Source organism: Alosa pseudoharengus, unplaced genomic scaffold (assembly GCF_046254945.1).
Source record: "Alosa pseudoharengus isolate Yale_2024_CS ecotype anadromous, Long Island Sound unplaced genomic scaffold, YU_APseudo_1.1 YU_APseudo_1.1_scf_19, whole genome shotgun sequence".
NCBI classification, from domain to species: Eukaryota; Metazoa; Chordata; class Actinopteri; order Clupeiformes; family Clupeidae; genus Alosa; species Alosa pseudoharengus.
This window is the reverse complement of record NW_027468657.1, coordinates 10,516,207-10,532,626: the sequence shown is the minus strand read 5'-3', so window position 1 is coordinate 10,532,626 and position 16,420 is coordinate 10,516,207. Positions and strand designations below refer to the sequence as shown.

At 43.1% G+C, this 16,420-nt stretch overlaps 1 protein-coding gene across 1 annotated transcript; it reads right to left on the bottom strand.

Annotated features, from left to right (window-relative positions):
• Positions 1-11,913: 11,913 nt before the first annotated feature.
• mchr2b (melanin concentrating hormone receptor 2b) lies at positions 11,914-15,307 on the bottom strand. The gene is made up of 2 exons (XM_076292854.1): positions 14,676-15,307; positions 11,914-12,554 (listed from the first exon to the last, which is right to left on the bottom strand). Exons 1-2 carry the CDS (start codon positions 15,083-15,085, stop codon positions 11,915-11,917), a joined length of 1,050 nt encoding a protein of 349 aa, XP_076148969.1. The 5' UTR covers positions 15,086-15,307; the 3' UTR covers position 11,914.
• Positions 15,308-16,420: the final 1,113 nt, after the last annotated feature.

Here is a 16,420-nt window from a genome sequence, read left to right as displayed (position 1 = left end):
GTGTGAGCAGCTGGAGCCTGTGTGAGCACATCCACTCTTCCCCAAGCCTCTCTGTGTCTCTCCAAGCATCAGGGGTCAAGCTGTAGCCAAAGGCCTCTGACAAGGCCTATATTTAGAACACATTGATTTTTGAGTGATGTTGAAGTTGATTGTATTGCTTTTGTTTTTAATCAAATGTATTTTATGTCTATTCCGGCTATTATGGCTATTTACTACTAGTAATGCATGTTTTTTTTAAATGTATCATTTGCTTATAGACAAATAAATGGTTTATTCTTATAGACCAAATAAATCGAAACCAATGTGTCTGACTTCATTACTTTTATGTTGTTGGTGAGTAAGAGAATGTGAATTCTGTCAACATTCTAAATCCCATTTCCTGCATTTTTTTTACACTGATCACTAAATTGACCACTATTGAAAGGTTAATGATATTCCAATTAATTTTGTTTGTTAAATAACCCACAGCTTGCTGAACATATCATATTCTCTATATTTTTCTCTATCTTGTAGATAGAAATATGATGAAAATTAATTTTTATGTGAATGAAATGAAATTTTGACAAATTTTGGATATACATTTGGAGAAGATTTTCAAAGGCTGTTCATTACTGTATCAACATTACCATATGTATTTTGCATCATTTCATAGAACTGATCCTTCTGATTACAATGGTTTATATATCCCATTGATGGTATGTTATATACTCAAGAAATAAGGTTATTTGTGTGAGGAGGTCATCCAGCACCAAAAATTAAATGCTTGGCACGGGCACGAAAGGCCTTTCTGTGGTTTTGATCAGCCTGATCAGAAAGCTGAGCATACGCATTGCTCATGCCCTTGTAAATCTGGAATTTGTCAAATGATAACAATTCATTGAAACCTTCAGTTCATTTATTCCCCTTTTAAATATGTATAATATTGTCATGTGACAAATGTTGTTTCTGTATGGTTGCACACCATATTAAGGATGTAAATAGAGAGTAATTTTCCATCAAATTAAATCAGATCAGTTACAAACAATAACATATAGGCCTAAATGAACATTTTAACATTTCTATTTGTGTGTATTTTTTCCCATGTAAGGATGACCTTTGCATATATTTACCCTATAAATACATGCTCACTAGCTACCACATGACGCCTTAAAACAACCACATGATGCTGGAATGCAAGATGTGAACACATTTGAATTTGCATTAATGTTCATGTGTGCGGGCATATGTAGCTTCATCCATAAATCTGACTGAAGGAGGGAAATAAACCCTCACTGGGTCGGCACTCTCGCTGGTTGGGGGAGTTTTTATTTTTTTTAACAGCGCTTTAAAAGGCTGAAGGAGGGGAAACGGAGTTCACATAACACACCTAATTAAAGTATTAAAATACCAGCTGTGTGTGTGTTTATATATGGTTAGTTATGTATTCATTAGCCATTAGATATGCCACTATTCTATTCTACACACAGCCTCACACACACACACACACACACACACACACACATTCACACACACACACACACATACACACACACACACACACACACACACACACACACTCACACACACACACACACACACAGAGCACACACACAGAGCACACACACACACACACACACACAGTCACACACACAGTCACACACACACACACACAGCACACACACACACACACACACACACACACACACACACACTCACACACACACAGCAAAATGAAACGGTGGTCATATACTGTAGGTTTAGTCAGAGTTTTATTTCTTCCAGATTTTTTTTTTCTTCAGTAATTTTGTGTCAACGATTCCTGGGACACTGAAAGACCGGGGTGCACGAAACTTGGTGGGCATGTAGCCCCACAAGGATGACACGGAACCATTGTGTTTCCCCGCCGGACTGGACCCCCGAAAGGAGGGTAGGGCGGGCACAGTTTTCTGTAAATATCTCGAGAACTGTCTAGGAGGACCACATTTTCTTTGTATGTTGGTCTTAAGGGGCCATGTCAACCCATCTCATAACCACTCATTTGATGTATAGCGCCACCTATACAAATGAAAACGCAAAAATGAGGTGTTGTAATCAATGTACGTATCTCTGGCTGATATGGTCGAAATTGGAGGTGTAGGTTCATTTTGACACCCTCTGACTGCATGCCAATTTTTGAGGAATTCTGTTAATGTGGGGCCATACAATAAATGAATTTATGTGTACATTTAGTGACTGTACATCAACTGGCTTGTAGATGGCCGGTGTGAAAAGGAGACCTCTCCTTTCCACTTCAACAGTAGAGGGATATTGGTACAGACTGTCACCCTTCTCAAATGGTTTAACCCAGGTCTTGATTGGGTAATTGGCTGGCCTATTTAAGGCTGGCTCATTTCATGTTGTGGTGTGAGAGTCTGAGGAGTGAGGTTGTAGATGAAGTGCTGAATTCATTGCGCAATTGGAAGTAAGAAACTGGTTGGTTGAATTTTGTTTTGTTTAGTCAAGTCTTTTTGTTTGCACTGTTTTCGCACTGTAAATAAATCTGCGCACCACACCAAAATCCACGTTTGCTTGCTGTGTCTTCACCCCATCATCACTTCCCCTCAGTGAGTCCTAGCCGCTCATCCTGTGTGTGGGTACGACCTGAAGGGCTGTATTTTTCACAGTTGGTGTCTCTGGGACACTGACACGGAGGAAGATGGGAACAGACACTGCAGCGATGGCATATCAACGGCTGGCCAGACAGGACCGGTGATGGAGGTCGAGTGCTAATGGCACCCGAAGCCCCACGATCACTAGCAGCGTCGTCAGCAGCCCTGCGGATGCCTAGAGTGTCGCTAGACCAGGACAGCTGTGCCCAGGCTGGAGGAAGGCAAGGACTTGGAGCAGATATGTGCAGAGGTGTACCGGCTGAAGTTCAGCGAAGAAAAGCTGTTTGACTCTTTCCTGGCGGCCCATCATGGACCGAAGGATTTCTGCTTCCCGCACTCCTATAGACCAAGGCAAAGGACTCCCAGTTGCTGAGGTAGTTTTTCCTGCCACTCGATGCCTGTTATTATTGTGTCTCCCCCTTGCATTAATTATGTCAGCTTGTTGTGAGGCTGAATTTTAATGTATTTTTGTGATGTTCTCCACCACTCGGTGCTGTTCTGTCCCCCCAGCACTCGGTGCTGTTCTGTCCCTGTCTCCCCTGTTATAGACCCCTGTCTTCCCTGGCATGTTGTGCGGCAGCTTGCTGTGAGGCTGAAAACTCCCTGGCACTTTGTGCTATACAGTATGTCCCCCTGCAACCTGCTGAGAGGTTGTGTCCCCCAGCACTCGGTGCTGTAATGTCCCCAGCACTCGGTTCTGTAATGTCCCCAGCACTCGGTGCTGTCTCTCCCCTGATGCTTGGTGGTGTCACAGACCCTGGTGGCAGATTTTGTCTCTCCACCACAGTGACGAGCCTCCAGAGGTGGAGGGAAATGTGAAAAGGCAGTCCCTCCTTTTCCCCAACCCTTCCTGGAACTGATTATTTTTCTCTTACACACTGACACTGAAAAACCCTCACACACACCCAATTACAGGGATTGAAAATGTAGCTTGTTCCCTGATTGGAAAATTTAACTGTGTCATAGTGCGGGGGTGTTTTTCATCCCCATTTTAAATAATTGTATGTACTGTATAGCAGTGCTACTGTTACTTTATTGGGGATATATAATGTTATTAATGGTGAAATGTATGTTGCTTTATTGTTTCTATGTATGTGTGTCATAAGTGTTTGATTGTACATGTGCTGAGCAGATTCCCCCCCATCATAGTGGTATAAACCAATCCGCCCCTAATTGGTTGGCTTTATTTAAAGCAAGGCTTTTCTGCCTTGAGGGGAGAGAGTCTATGGAGAGGTGCTGTGTGAGAAGTCTGGACAATACTGAGTTAAGAACTGTGACTGCTATTTCTTAACCCTTAAAGGTGTAGGTTTTTGAACATTCTAAGTTCCGCAACAATTGAAGGTTCTAAAATTCTATGTTGAATTCAATGAACCCAGATATTCTTTAGAACGTTCATTTCTCAACATTCCCGTCACACCGGTGTGACGGTACTCCTTTAAGGGTTAAGAAACCGGTTGGTTGAATTTTCTTTTGTTTAGTCAAGTCTTTTTGTTTACTTTTTTCGCACTGTAAATAAATCTGCACGTCTTAAATCCACGTTTGCTTGCTGTGTCTTCACCCCATCATCACTTCCCCTCAGTGAGTCCTAGCCACTCATCCTGCATGTGGGTAAGGACCGTATTTTTCACAGCCGGACACAGTTTTACTTTTTTTACTTTTTTTTTTTTTTTAAGTATATATATATTTTTTTTTTATGCCTTTATTGTGGATAGGATAGTGTAGAATGACAGGAAGTGAATGGGAGAGAGAGTCGGGGTGGGATCCGGAAAGGACCACGGGGCGGGAATCGAACCCGGGTCGCCGGCGTACGGTGCAGGTGCCCCAGCCAGTTGTGCCACGGCCAGGGCCTACTTTTTTTACTTTAACTTGAGAATCGTAGGATGACTTTTTTTTTTTTTTTTTTTTTTTTGCATGTTCCAAAACCCAAATAAGGAAGCGGATGCCAACTGCGCAGCCTGAGTCTCGTCGTAAGCAATCGGGCTAGTTGAATGGCCTACTCCAGACCTAGCTGTTGTGAAATTGTTGGGAATTTAATTGATTAACACATCACATAAACTGTTGAGTGTTGTTGATATTCTACACTGAACTTGTTCCCTCGGAACCAAATCTGACAGCAAGCAGCTTTGGAGTTTTAGAAGTAGGCTGCAGGCAGGCAGCTGGTGGATACATAACTGGTATGCGTAAGGTAATGGTAAGGTAAAAGCAACGACCGAAATGCAGTGTTGAAACACGTGTATGAAACGTATTAAATATGCAAACACAGATCTGATATAAACACTGACCCCCCCCCCCCCCCCGAAAAAAAATCTCCCGTTTTTGGAAAGGTAAATGTTGACAGGTATGATGCATACACACACACACACACACACTCATGAACACACGCAAACACACACATAAAGATACATGCAGGCACACACACACACAAACACATAAAGAAAGACACACGCACACATATACACACACAGTGGACATGCAGGCATACGCACACACGCACGCCATTACCCCCACTCACAAGCGAACACACACACACACACACGCACGCACAGACACATAAAACACACACACGCACACATGCAGGCAAGTACTGTAGACACACGCACATACACACACATACCCCATTACCCCCACATACACTCTCAAGCAAAAACTCACACATAGAGAAGCACACATATACACAAAAGCAAACGTACACATGCACACACTCATTTACATACACAAAAGTTGTAAGAGTAGGGGATGGAGTAGGAGACAGATTGATAAGTGTGATCTATTTTTGCGGAGAGAATGTCCAGGACTGAGCAGCGGTCATATTTTGTACCACTTTGCAGTACATATAGTTTTGATTTTGTGATTTCTACACTGCAGTATGTGGGTTGCCCTCTCACAAATTTACTAGCTGAGGTATGCTGTCCATCCCCCCCTCCCCTTGTGAATGCCTACAAGTGTTGATGTAGTCTAGCCTCCATCAACAAACCCGCTACATGCCCTGCCTGCAGTTGACCTCTGGTTTTTCAATTGACTCCCGCACTACCGTAGCAGCAAATTGAGAAGCATCCTTGGGGCCATGTCTACAGACTGATGATTACTCTTGGCACGTGTGCAGATTAAACCCTCCCAGACTTGCCTTTCATGTCCACACCCCCCCTCTCCACCTCCGCACACACACACACACACACACACACACGCACACACACACACAAACACACACGCATGCTCACAAACGCACGCACGCACGCACGCACACACGCACACGCACACACACACACATCCTCTACCCCTCCTCTCCCTTTTTTTTTGACCAAACATTATTTTGCTTCACAACACATCTCACCCAGGCCGCTCTGTTGGCGGCTACTAAAGGCTCTAAAGTCCTCGGGGAACTATTGCCCTTTCCTGTTTACAGATTGCTCTGCAAACTTCCAATCTAATTGTGTCTCTTGCCACCCACAAACGTTTTGCACATGATTTATCATCTGGGTCCCAGTCCAGTGGCCACCGCGATCAATGCTGAGAGGCCTTCTGGGCAGCCTTATTAGCAGGAAACCAGGCTGTTTGGCTTGCAGTAGCCATGCTGGATCACATGATCGGATCAGACTGGCGCGAGGGCATGAGAGGATCACGCATAGCGGGAGGCACTGAAAGGCACACACATAGACACAGACACAGACACAAACACTCACACACGCGCACACACACACGCACACACACACACACACAAACACTCACACACGCGCACACGCGCACATACACACACACACACACACACACACACAGGGCTTTCTTTTTACTGCCAAAGACAGCAGACAGCAGCCCATTCCTAGAAGCACAAATAAGCACATGCAATCACAGCATCCAGAACACAGCACTGACAGAGTACTGACAGAGTAATGTCATAAAAAAAAATACCAAAAAGAGAAACAAGAAAGAGAGAAATGATATGTCGTCACACTAACGGAGAAGCTGTAGGCCTACATCAAGCAAGTGTCTTCATTTTTATTCAGCACATGTCAACCTACCAAGTGACAAACCATTCGAATCACAACTCTTCACTCAAGGTTTGCACATGGAGGAGTCATGTTGAACAAATGTTTTGTGAGTGCAGAAATTCATCAAGTAAACTTGATGCACGTACGAGAGGGAGAGAGGGTGGCGGGTTCCAGCTGGCTTGTCATTGTTGATAATTGATTTCTCCTTTTTAATATAAGAAACTTTTCAAAGGAAATCATAAGGACAACAAAAACAACGCTAGGAGATTGCGGAGTTATCCGGTTCCCACTATTGACCATTTATAAACTGTGAGAGGGCACTTAGGCCTAAGCTGCGCACAGTAATTTGGACTATGATAGAATATGAAGAGTGGTCTTTGAAGTCTTCAATAATTAGTTTCCCTTAAACTAAGCGTTTACATTAAGCACATAATATGCCAATTGAAACATATTTTACTCAGATAACTACTGTAGGTGGCTACCAGGTTCATAATTCACTTTTAATTGCAAACAGAAAATATCTAGCTGGCATCATGTCATTACATGCTTCTATTTCAAAAGGAATGAAGGTTGTTTATACCAATAGTATGTTTATCATTGTTAATATTGTGCTATAAATGTGGATTGTGGACTATAGGCTATATTTGAGTGGAGCTGGCAAAATATTATGAATACAGTGTAGACAATGCTATTATAGTGACAGTGCACCATTTATAAATGAGTTAAACAGCATCAAATCGGTAGTATTTCTTAAGAAATGTATATTTAAAAAAAATATTATCATTTGAATAATATAAAAGTGTGTTTTTTTTTTTTTTTGGGGGGGGGAGGAAGTTGGCAACCCTATCCTCCCTGTCCTCCAACACTGCCCTGTTGTAAAGGGCTGTTGAGTTACAATGTCAACAGCGTTTCAACAGGATTACAGACTGCACCTTTAAACCTTTGCTGTTGTTGCTCTTGTTGTTGGTTGTTTTTATTGCTGATGTGCTGTTTTGTTGTCCTTGTTTATCAGCATTGTTTTTATTATTATGATATTTTATTATTATTGGTCTCGGTGAAAAGACTCACTGCAACCATGTGCAGGAATCTCAATGAGATGGGGGGGGGGGGGTATTCAGACACTGAACATAGTCACATAGTCATGCACTGAATAGAGGCAAGAGGAAAGGATGTATCAAAAGAAAAAAGGAAGGATCAAAAGAGCGGAATTTTAGTGCTCTAATCATAACTAACAGAAAAAATGGTTGGTGTCAAAAACAGTGACTAAAATATTAGAGTAAAGAAATGAGTAAATGTAGCAAGAAGGCTTTGTATAGTTAGTCTAATTCCCTGATGCAGTGGCACCTATCCAAATTAGGCTCTAAATTACAGGAGGAAACATGCGACAAAAATGTTATGCATTTGCTCACTCTGTGCCCAAACCATCAAATTATGCGGAACAGCTGCCTAACTATTTGGCAGAACTTCACAGAACTTTAGTGATTGACGGGTGACTTTTCACTCATTTTCATACGTAATCAGCTCACCGACAAGTGTTTGACAGGCTCATACGTCTCTTCCAGTCAGATGGCAAGACACACTGCAGCTGCCTGCCTCCCAGGATTCATCCTGTTATTGGCATTCAAGAATTCATGAATAATCACACCTCGCTGGTTTGACGAGGGCCCGCACCTCACGATCAATAATTTATGACTAGAACCGGAGGTGTCGGGAGATGGCGCAGGGAGCCCCTGGGGTTGTACACGCCGAGCTTAATCAATTTCCCGATTTCCTGCTATTTCACTCAACATCTCGGCCAGCTCCGCAGCAGGACTGGTCATCTCTAATCTGGTTCATTCGCCCCGGGCCCCCCAGCCTCCAACATATCTGAGCAATTATCGGCTCCCTGCCCCTCTCCTGCAACTCGGCAGTCTGCATGCGAAGGCCAAATGCTCACAGTTCACTTATTAAATTATTAACACATAAATACCACAAGGACATTGTGTGGTGCCATTTACCAGAACCCTTCATTGTCACACTAACATGTCATAAACATGTAATGTCAGATACCTAAAACCTAATAGGGCAGCCGTGACCTACTGGTTAGCGATTCGGATTTGTAACCGGAGGGTTGCCGGTTCAAACCCCCGACCAGTAGGCAAGTGCCCTTGAGCAAGGCACCTAACCCCTCACTGCTCCCCGAGTGCCGCTGTTGTTGCAGGCAGCTCACTGCGCCGGGATTAGTGTGTGCTTCACCTCACTGTGTGTTCACTGTGTGCTGAGTGTGTTTCACTAATTCACGGATTGGGATAAATGCAGAGACCAAATTTCCCTCACGGGATCAAAAGAGTATATATAATTATACTTAAACCATCATATCGTCTTGTTTTATGACAGATCATATCCAATAATGGTGGCATGCTTGCCATTTATAGGTAATTGGTTGGGATGGTCTTAAAATGGTTGACAGACGCTTATTTGCATGTGACACAGGCGTATCATAGCAAATATCAAGACCGCTAACATCCTGCTGTTACGTCACCAGGTCTCAACTGCCTTGGGGACTCAGTACATGGCATTCAGCATGACATTCTTGTCAGACAACTGTCATTAACTGATCTCATGTTATCAAGTAAATCTAATTTAAAAAAAAAGAAAATGTGGTATCTGCTTCAGTTGTCAGTATTCAGGGCCATTTTGAATTATAATTAATGTGGATTTTATGAAGCACTGTTGATTGAACGTTTGCAGTAAATGCTGTTGTCTAACATCCCCACTAATGGGGTTTCCTGCAGTTGTAGCAGGTGAGGAAATGTACCAGGGCTGACTGGAGAAATCGCCTGAAGCTGTGGAATGTGTATGCCTGCTTGGGGACAGGCTATTACCTCTGCTCAGCCAACCTTTTTCTTCCTCTCTTTCTGCTTGCTTCATGCAAATTGAGATGCAAAGGCTGTTTTAGGGGCCCTTTTTAAAGTAAGTTGGCCAAAGTGAAATGTACTGAAATGTACTGTACTGTGAAATGTACTGAGGCCTTATAAGTGTGAACTCATCTTGTTTGGCTTTTGCCAGCGTAGTGCATGGCCTTATAGCCGTTACATGCAGTATGGCCCTTGGAGGTATGAAGCGAAGTAAGCATAAAGAGCTCTTTTCAGCCTGTTTGTGCATGTATGGGTATGTTTTATGATACATGTCAGTTTCTCCATGGTTGAGGTATGCACGAGGAACCCAACATACATAAAAATGTCCTGTATCATTAGTCATCGGCAATGGCCATGGCCCTGGGTGTTTCATATGGGTCATTACCCTGCTTCAGAGATATGTTGGTGTCAGTGGTTGTTTGGCTTTTTACATATGCTCATCAACAGATATTTGTTTAATAAAAAATATACCTAAAACAGGTGTAAAGTGTAGGGCTGGCAGAGAACACTTTTTTGATTGGATGTCTTTGCTGCACAGTCTGAGAATAAAACTTGTCTTTGTTCAATAAGATCACGAGAAAAGGGATGCAGTGTGCCCTATAGGAACTTCAACTGAGCCGTTCAAAATGAACCGCAGATTATTTAGCTAGAAACACAATACCAGAATCATGCTCAGGGAGTCTGTGGACACAGCAGGTATTCCGTTTCACACCTGAGGAGCTTTGAGAGTATATCACTGACATTTCATTGTCTGTGACAGGCCTGTGATTTTCTACCAGGCTATTATTGAGGAGGTTCCTGCCATTGTGGAGCCAGTGGGAAATGAGTAGGAACACTCTTCTTATAAATCAAGCCTTGTTTGGCATTTTCCAAAGCGGGACCAAGAAGTCTCCCTCTATCAGAGTCTCCTGCTTTTAATTTCCCATTCAACAGCATGTGTCTTGACACGTTCATGGCAAACGGAGACAAAGCACAACAGCAACAAATTGCTGTAGCAGTCAAAAGTGCTCGAGCACATGTGATAACTAATCAGAGGCGCTGCTGCCATTTCTTATTCATTATTATATCCATCGCACTCTGGATCTCCCCACTGCACTTGGGACAGAAGCAGCATCATTATCCTTCCTTCCTTTTCTTTCTTTATTGTCCAGCACAGGCTAGGTAACTGGCTATGCAGACTTAAATGTGACCAGTCACACATTGTTAAAGTGTCACATATTAACTCACCGCTTCGAGGCAACTGGAGAGAGGTCCACGTCCCAGAGAGTGCAAAGCCACAGCAGAGGGAAAGAAGTCGGGATTGGGGCAGCGGGGGGTTGGAGAGGTCGCAGGCGCAGGGAACCACAGTTTGTCTAAGCCATCTCAACACTTCAGTGCCTTGATCATTTTGGACATGTTTAATGTCAAAGACAGACCCCCTTAAGATACGAGGGTGACAGTCAAACAGTCACAGTGGAGCATGAAGGTCAAACAAAGCACTTACGGCAATGGCATTATTCATAATTTACAACCATACTCCCAACAAGAACTACTACAACAAAGATTTGACAGATTTTGAGAAATATTTTTTGTTCACATTGTGCCAGCCGCATAAAAAGCAGAGCTTTTGGGGTTCAGAAGGTGACCAGCGAAACAATACCACTGAGTGAGTGTTCCGTAAGAATGCCATATGCAGTGCACCAACGTGATACAGTCATGATGAATAACCATAAAAACAGACAAAGATCTTTATACTGAATTCAAATTTAAACAAACAAAATCCATTAGAAAAGGAATGCAGTTATATATATATATATATATATGTGTATATCTGCATTATAGACAGTCAGACAGTATCTGCTGCATTATAATACTCTGTGTAAAGTCTCAGCAGTTCAAATATTCACTACATGGAGATGACAGGTGATTACAAAAAATACATAAATCCACAATCACATAATATTCATTAATATTTAAATCAGCACTCCCAAAAGCAGAACAATGCTACAAGTGCACCTGTAGTGATTGTGGGAACATACTGGTGTGAAGCCGTGACAGAGTGATGCAAATATATGCATAGGAAAACAAAAACAACAGTACATAATACTTATTTCCAGAATATCAAATTCCCGACAGTGAATAAGAAATCACAAGACTAGAGACATTCAAAACACCAGCACGATAGTCATGGGACTGCCAAACAAGTATACCAGTGTCCATCAGTGTGCCTGTCAGAGGCAGCTAATATTTGGTTGGGTCCCGTCCGGCTTTGTTTGGCTGTCTGAGAGTTTGTCTTGGACCACAGAGAGACAGAACAGTGCAGCTACATACTGGTACCCATCTCCCCGACCCACATTCTCCAACCCCCCCCCCCCCCAACACACACACACACACACACCCCCAGCAGCAGCAGTAGTAGTAGCAGCTAGATAGCGGTGCAGCGGTAGTTGGAGTCGACGGCCACGGTGGAGTTGCCGTCCGTCTTGGTGGTCTTGGAGGCGCTCGTCTGCGAGCCCCGCAGCTCTCGCCGTCGGCACAGCCGCTCGCGGTAGTTCTGCGCAAACACCAGCAGCATGAGCGGGTTGATGCAGCTGTGCGAGTAGCTCAGGCAGATGCTGATGTTGTACGCGTAGATGAAGGCGTTGGTGGGAGAGTTGATGCCCAGGTTGATCACCTGGATGACGTGGTACGGCGACCAGCAGCACAGGAACAGTGCGATGACCATCACCACCGTCTTGGTTGCCCGTTTCGCCCAGACGGACTGCTTGCGCTTGACCCGGCGAATGGAACGGAACACGTGGTAGAGGGTCAGCGTGTAGAAGGTGCTGATGATGATGAGGGGGATGATGAAGCCCAGCATGGACTGGTAGAGTGTGTACCAGTACATATCCTGCGGGCCATCCAGGTCCATTATGCAGATGGCCATGTGCTTCTTGTGGATGACCCGGGCGTAGATCATGACTGGCACGGTGAGCAGGAAGCTGCCAACCCACACCATCAGGTTAATGACGATGGTCCACTGGATGGTCCTCCTCTCCGACGTGGGGTGGACTATCGCTACGTACCTGAGATCAAAGCAGAGATGTTTATTGATTTATTTATTCATAAGTTATTGCAAGACCTTGCATCAGTGCTAAGAAATCTCTTCTTCCAACATCCCAACACACACACACACACACACACACACACACTCACTCACTCACTCACACACAGTTTCTCTGAGGACCTCTCACATTTCATTTTCTTTCCCAGTTTCTTTTCAACTTTAAATCAAGCTGACAAGAACAAGCCAGCATGCACCCATCCTGCTACCAGTACTGCATGTATACTCATGTCAAGTTCTTGAAAGAAAATTCAAAGGGGCCCCTCTTTGTTTGCCATTAGAGCTACTTCCTCCATCTCCGACGACAGAAGCCCTGCATTATTGCGTTTACTTTTTACCATGTTCCTCACGACAGGGTCAGGAAATGTACATCTGAGCCCTGTGGCGAGACTGAAACAAACGTTGATTTCATCACAGCTATGTATCATCATAAAAAAGGGAGGTCTGATGCTTTCTGCTCTAACCTCTGGCTGTCTGCTAAAACAAAGCCATTCTTCATGGCTTAGAAACACCACAGATTGGCTTGCCTGACAAAGTAGGTCCATTTCTCATCTAGTGCTCATGTGGCCTTCAATGTAAACAACAGGAAATCCACCATGACATATTTGGTTATGATTCTATCGCGGGGTGTTTTATCATCATTTCAACATACAGTGATAACATTTCTGAGTTCTGGTTATTTTGAGTGTACTTTTGCTCTCTGATTGTTGTTTTTGCTTTACTTAATTTCTGATTACTGTTATAGGCTACTTCATGATTACTGTAGCCTGGAAGATAGAAGTCTTTTTGTAATAGCTAACTTAATTTGGCTCATTGCTAATGACTGAATAATAACAGAATAACTCAAAGCAATGGCTTTTTAAAATGTCTAACCCATTATGGGTCTGTCCGAAACTGTATCGCATAGTGATGCTTTTTCTCCACTGACGTCTGTGTCATAATTCTGTAGAATTTTGTAATTACTATGGACCATAGACGTATCTCTACTATGCTATGGACCACATGACCTGTCTATGATAAGGGCCATCTGGCAGAAACAGGACACTGAGCGGAGATGTAAAGATAGGTGGAGGCAAGGCTATGCTATGCTATGCTATGGCACCATGGAGGAGACGTCTCTAGCCAAAAGCTCTTCAGCGTGATAATGGCGATTTCACCTACACGAAATCGCCATTATCACGCTGAAGAAGTACTGAAGAAGAGCTTTTGACTCGAAACGTCTGTGGGGCGATTAAACATTTTTTTTAAAGAACTGAGTGCTGCCCTTTTCCTATACATTCATTAGGCTATGCCACAGTTAGGATTCAGCAATCAGCTGACTTTATTCAGAGGGTGTTGAGCGCGTTTTCCCCATGATCTAAACCATGAAGGAGACTCCATAGCCTATAGACTTTTTTATTTCCCTGTGACCATGTTCAGGCACAGACCATGTCAGTGTCACTCCAAAACATATGAGGAACAGTGGAGAATTTGTGGCTTATGTAGGCTAAGTTAAGAACGACTGTTTTAAAGACTGACGTTTCAATGCAATGTTCAATTTTCAGGCAACCTAAACCATGTGAAATTGTACACAAAGAGTGGGCTGTATACTTGTTGTAACAACTTAATGGCAAATTATGGACTGGCTGAAGACAACATTCGCAGCTCTTATTCCCTGTAGTAGCTGTATTTCAACTGGTCAGTGTAAGGGTAGCCTAAGCATTTTTCCTTCTTCACATGGTCTAGACATGTCTTTTTCATGGTTGCCTGTGTCCTTTCTGAGCCGGCTGCAAACAGGGGTTAACTTCAGTAAAGTTAATTGATGGCACATGATGTTTTTAAAAAGCCAGATGCTCAGTGCGGAAGGTGCTGTTGATAGGCTCGCCTGGTTTTTCCGCACATGTTTATCTCGAAGTAGGCTAAAGATATATTGATTCCAATTAGCCTACGTTTTCAACTTCTGTTTGTAGGCCTACAGTCTTCCTATTTTCGTAACAGGCTGTCCATTCCTAAAAATGTTTCTCTCATTTTGTTTTTTATCGGGTAACATTTAAAACAATTATAACATGTAAATGTATAAATGTCATGAAAAACATTGCCTCACCTGTCAATGCACAACACCGTAACGATGCCAACAGTCGTGAACTGATTGCATGTATCCACAACGACCACAGCTTTGCACATGAAATTCCCAAACACCCACTGTCTGTCTCTGACAAGTTGGTGAATGGTAAAAGGCATCACCAGCAAGAAGAGCAAGTCGAAAATGGCCAGGTTGAGCACGTAAATGTCCGATACCATCTTTTTCTTGCAAGTTGCCACGGCATAAATGACTAAACTGTTGGCAATCACCCCGACCGCACACAGGATTCCGTAGATGGATGGAAAAATGTGCATGAATGATGCAATGTCGATGAAGGATGGGATGTTTCTGTTCATACATGACGAGTTTGTAGAGTTGTTTGTTGAATTGCCAAAGTCGGCATACATGCAATCAATATCTGAAGAGTTCATCCTCAGCCTCGTAGGAAGTTTCCCTTGATCGTCCAAACTAAAGCTCGCTGACGTTGACAGTAGGTCGCCTATAACCTACTGATCACCTGGATGAGACGTTTCACATCAACAACCAATTAACTCTTCAGGCGGATGCAAACATGGTTAATGCAATCTTAGTTAGGCTTTGACACTGTCTGTTCCGGAATTTAACCGCAATTTAAAATTTAACCACATTCAAAGTTAATGTCACAGCCTGTTGCATAGAACAAACCCTCCTCTTCAAGGGCTTCTTATATGTGCCTTTAGCTCAGAAGGGCAACACCCCCTTTTCTGAACACCGGCTGTGCTCTTGATAGACCGCCCGTACGAACGGCGCACGCTGGCATCATAGTCCAGCAACACAGAAGAGCACTCCAGCTAAATTAAATCATAGTTATTTCGATGTATCTAGGTCAGAATACGTGTCATCTCAACTCTAATTTTAAGTTGGGCTTAATTTGTTTTTATTGATTAGTTTGCCACCTAATTTAGGCTGGTTCTCAGGATGAATTTGATTTGAACGAGACCACTAAAACTTCTAACCGCTGTATAACCAACCAAAATGTAACTGAATGTTGCAGTGCTAAGCATTTACGTGTTTGTCTAAAATAATCACACAAGCCTACCGTGTAGTAGGCTAATAAATTGTAATGCTCTTTTGGTGATATTTGGTAGGCTATAGGCCAACGCCTTTTATGGCTTCTTCAATAGACTCCAGGACAATTTTAAGTCACCTTTAAATGTCTTTTCTTTTTGAGTCTTTGACAGCTTTCATGACGTGTGCTAGTGGTAGACTGTCTATAAAAATGATATATGTTTAACACCAGGCATATTGACCTGGAGGAATAGGGTTTTATGTAATCTCAGGGTCTATTGACATTCATAGGCCTAACTCCCACAGAACTTAGCTCAGCTAGTGTGTCAGCTGAAGCTGTCAAAGTCTACTCAACCCAGACATATCGTCATTTCACTAACAATATTGTGCTGGCCAACTAGGCCTAAGTTGTTACACAAGGAACACTTTCAGTGCCCTGGAAACACAATGTTCCCTAAACTTCCCCTCAAAAGTTATTTCCATAGACCCACACTGCAGGGGAAGTTATGACTCTTAGGCTACCTTCAATATTTCCATTTGTCACATGTGAGTAGCCTACTCAGTTTGAAATAATTGAGGATACTGTGGAGCTTGAGTTCAAGTCTATCATGTAAACCCTGGATTTGCTAAATTAAAGCTTCTGTTTAAATGTTAGATGGTTGCCATCTGAACACTCCAGTCACCTGTTGACATCTCTCCATTCTCTGTGTTTGAAGAGT

Excerpts from the sequence above, each read along its gene's own strand:
- mchr2b (XM_076292854.1), bottom strand. The coding sequence starts at position 15,085 with ATGAACTCTTCAGATATTGATTGCATGTATGCCGACTTTGGCAATTCA. Across the intron at positions 12,555-14,675 it reads ACGGTGTTGTGCATTGACAG|GTACGTAGCGATAGTCCACC; the intron begins GTGAGGCAATGT and ends CTTTGATCTCAG.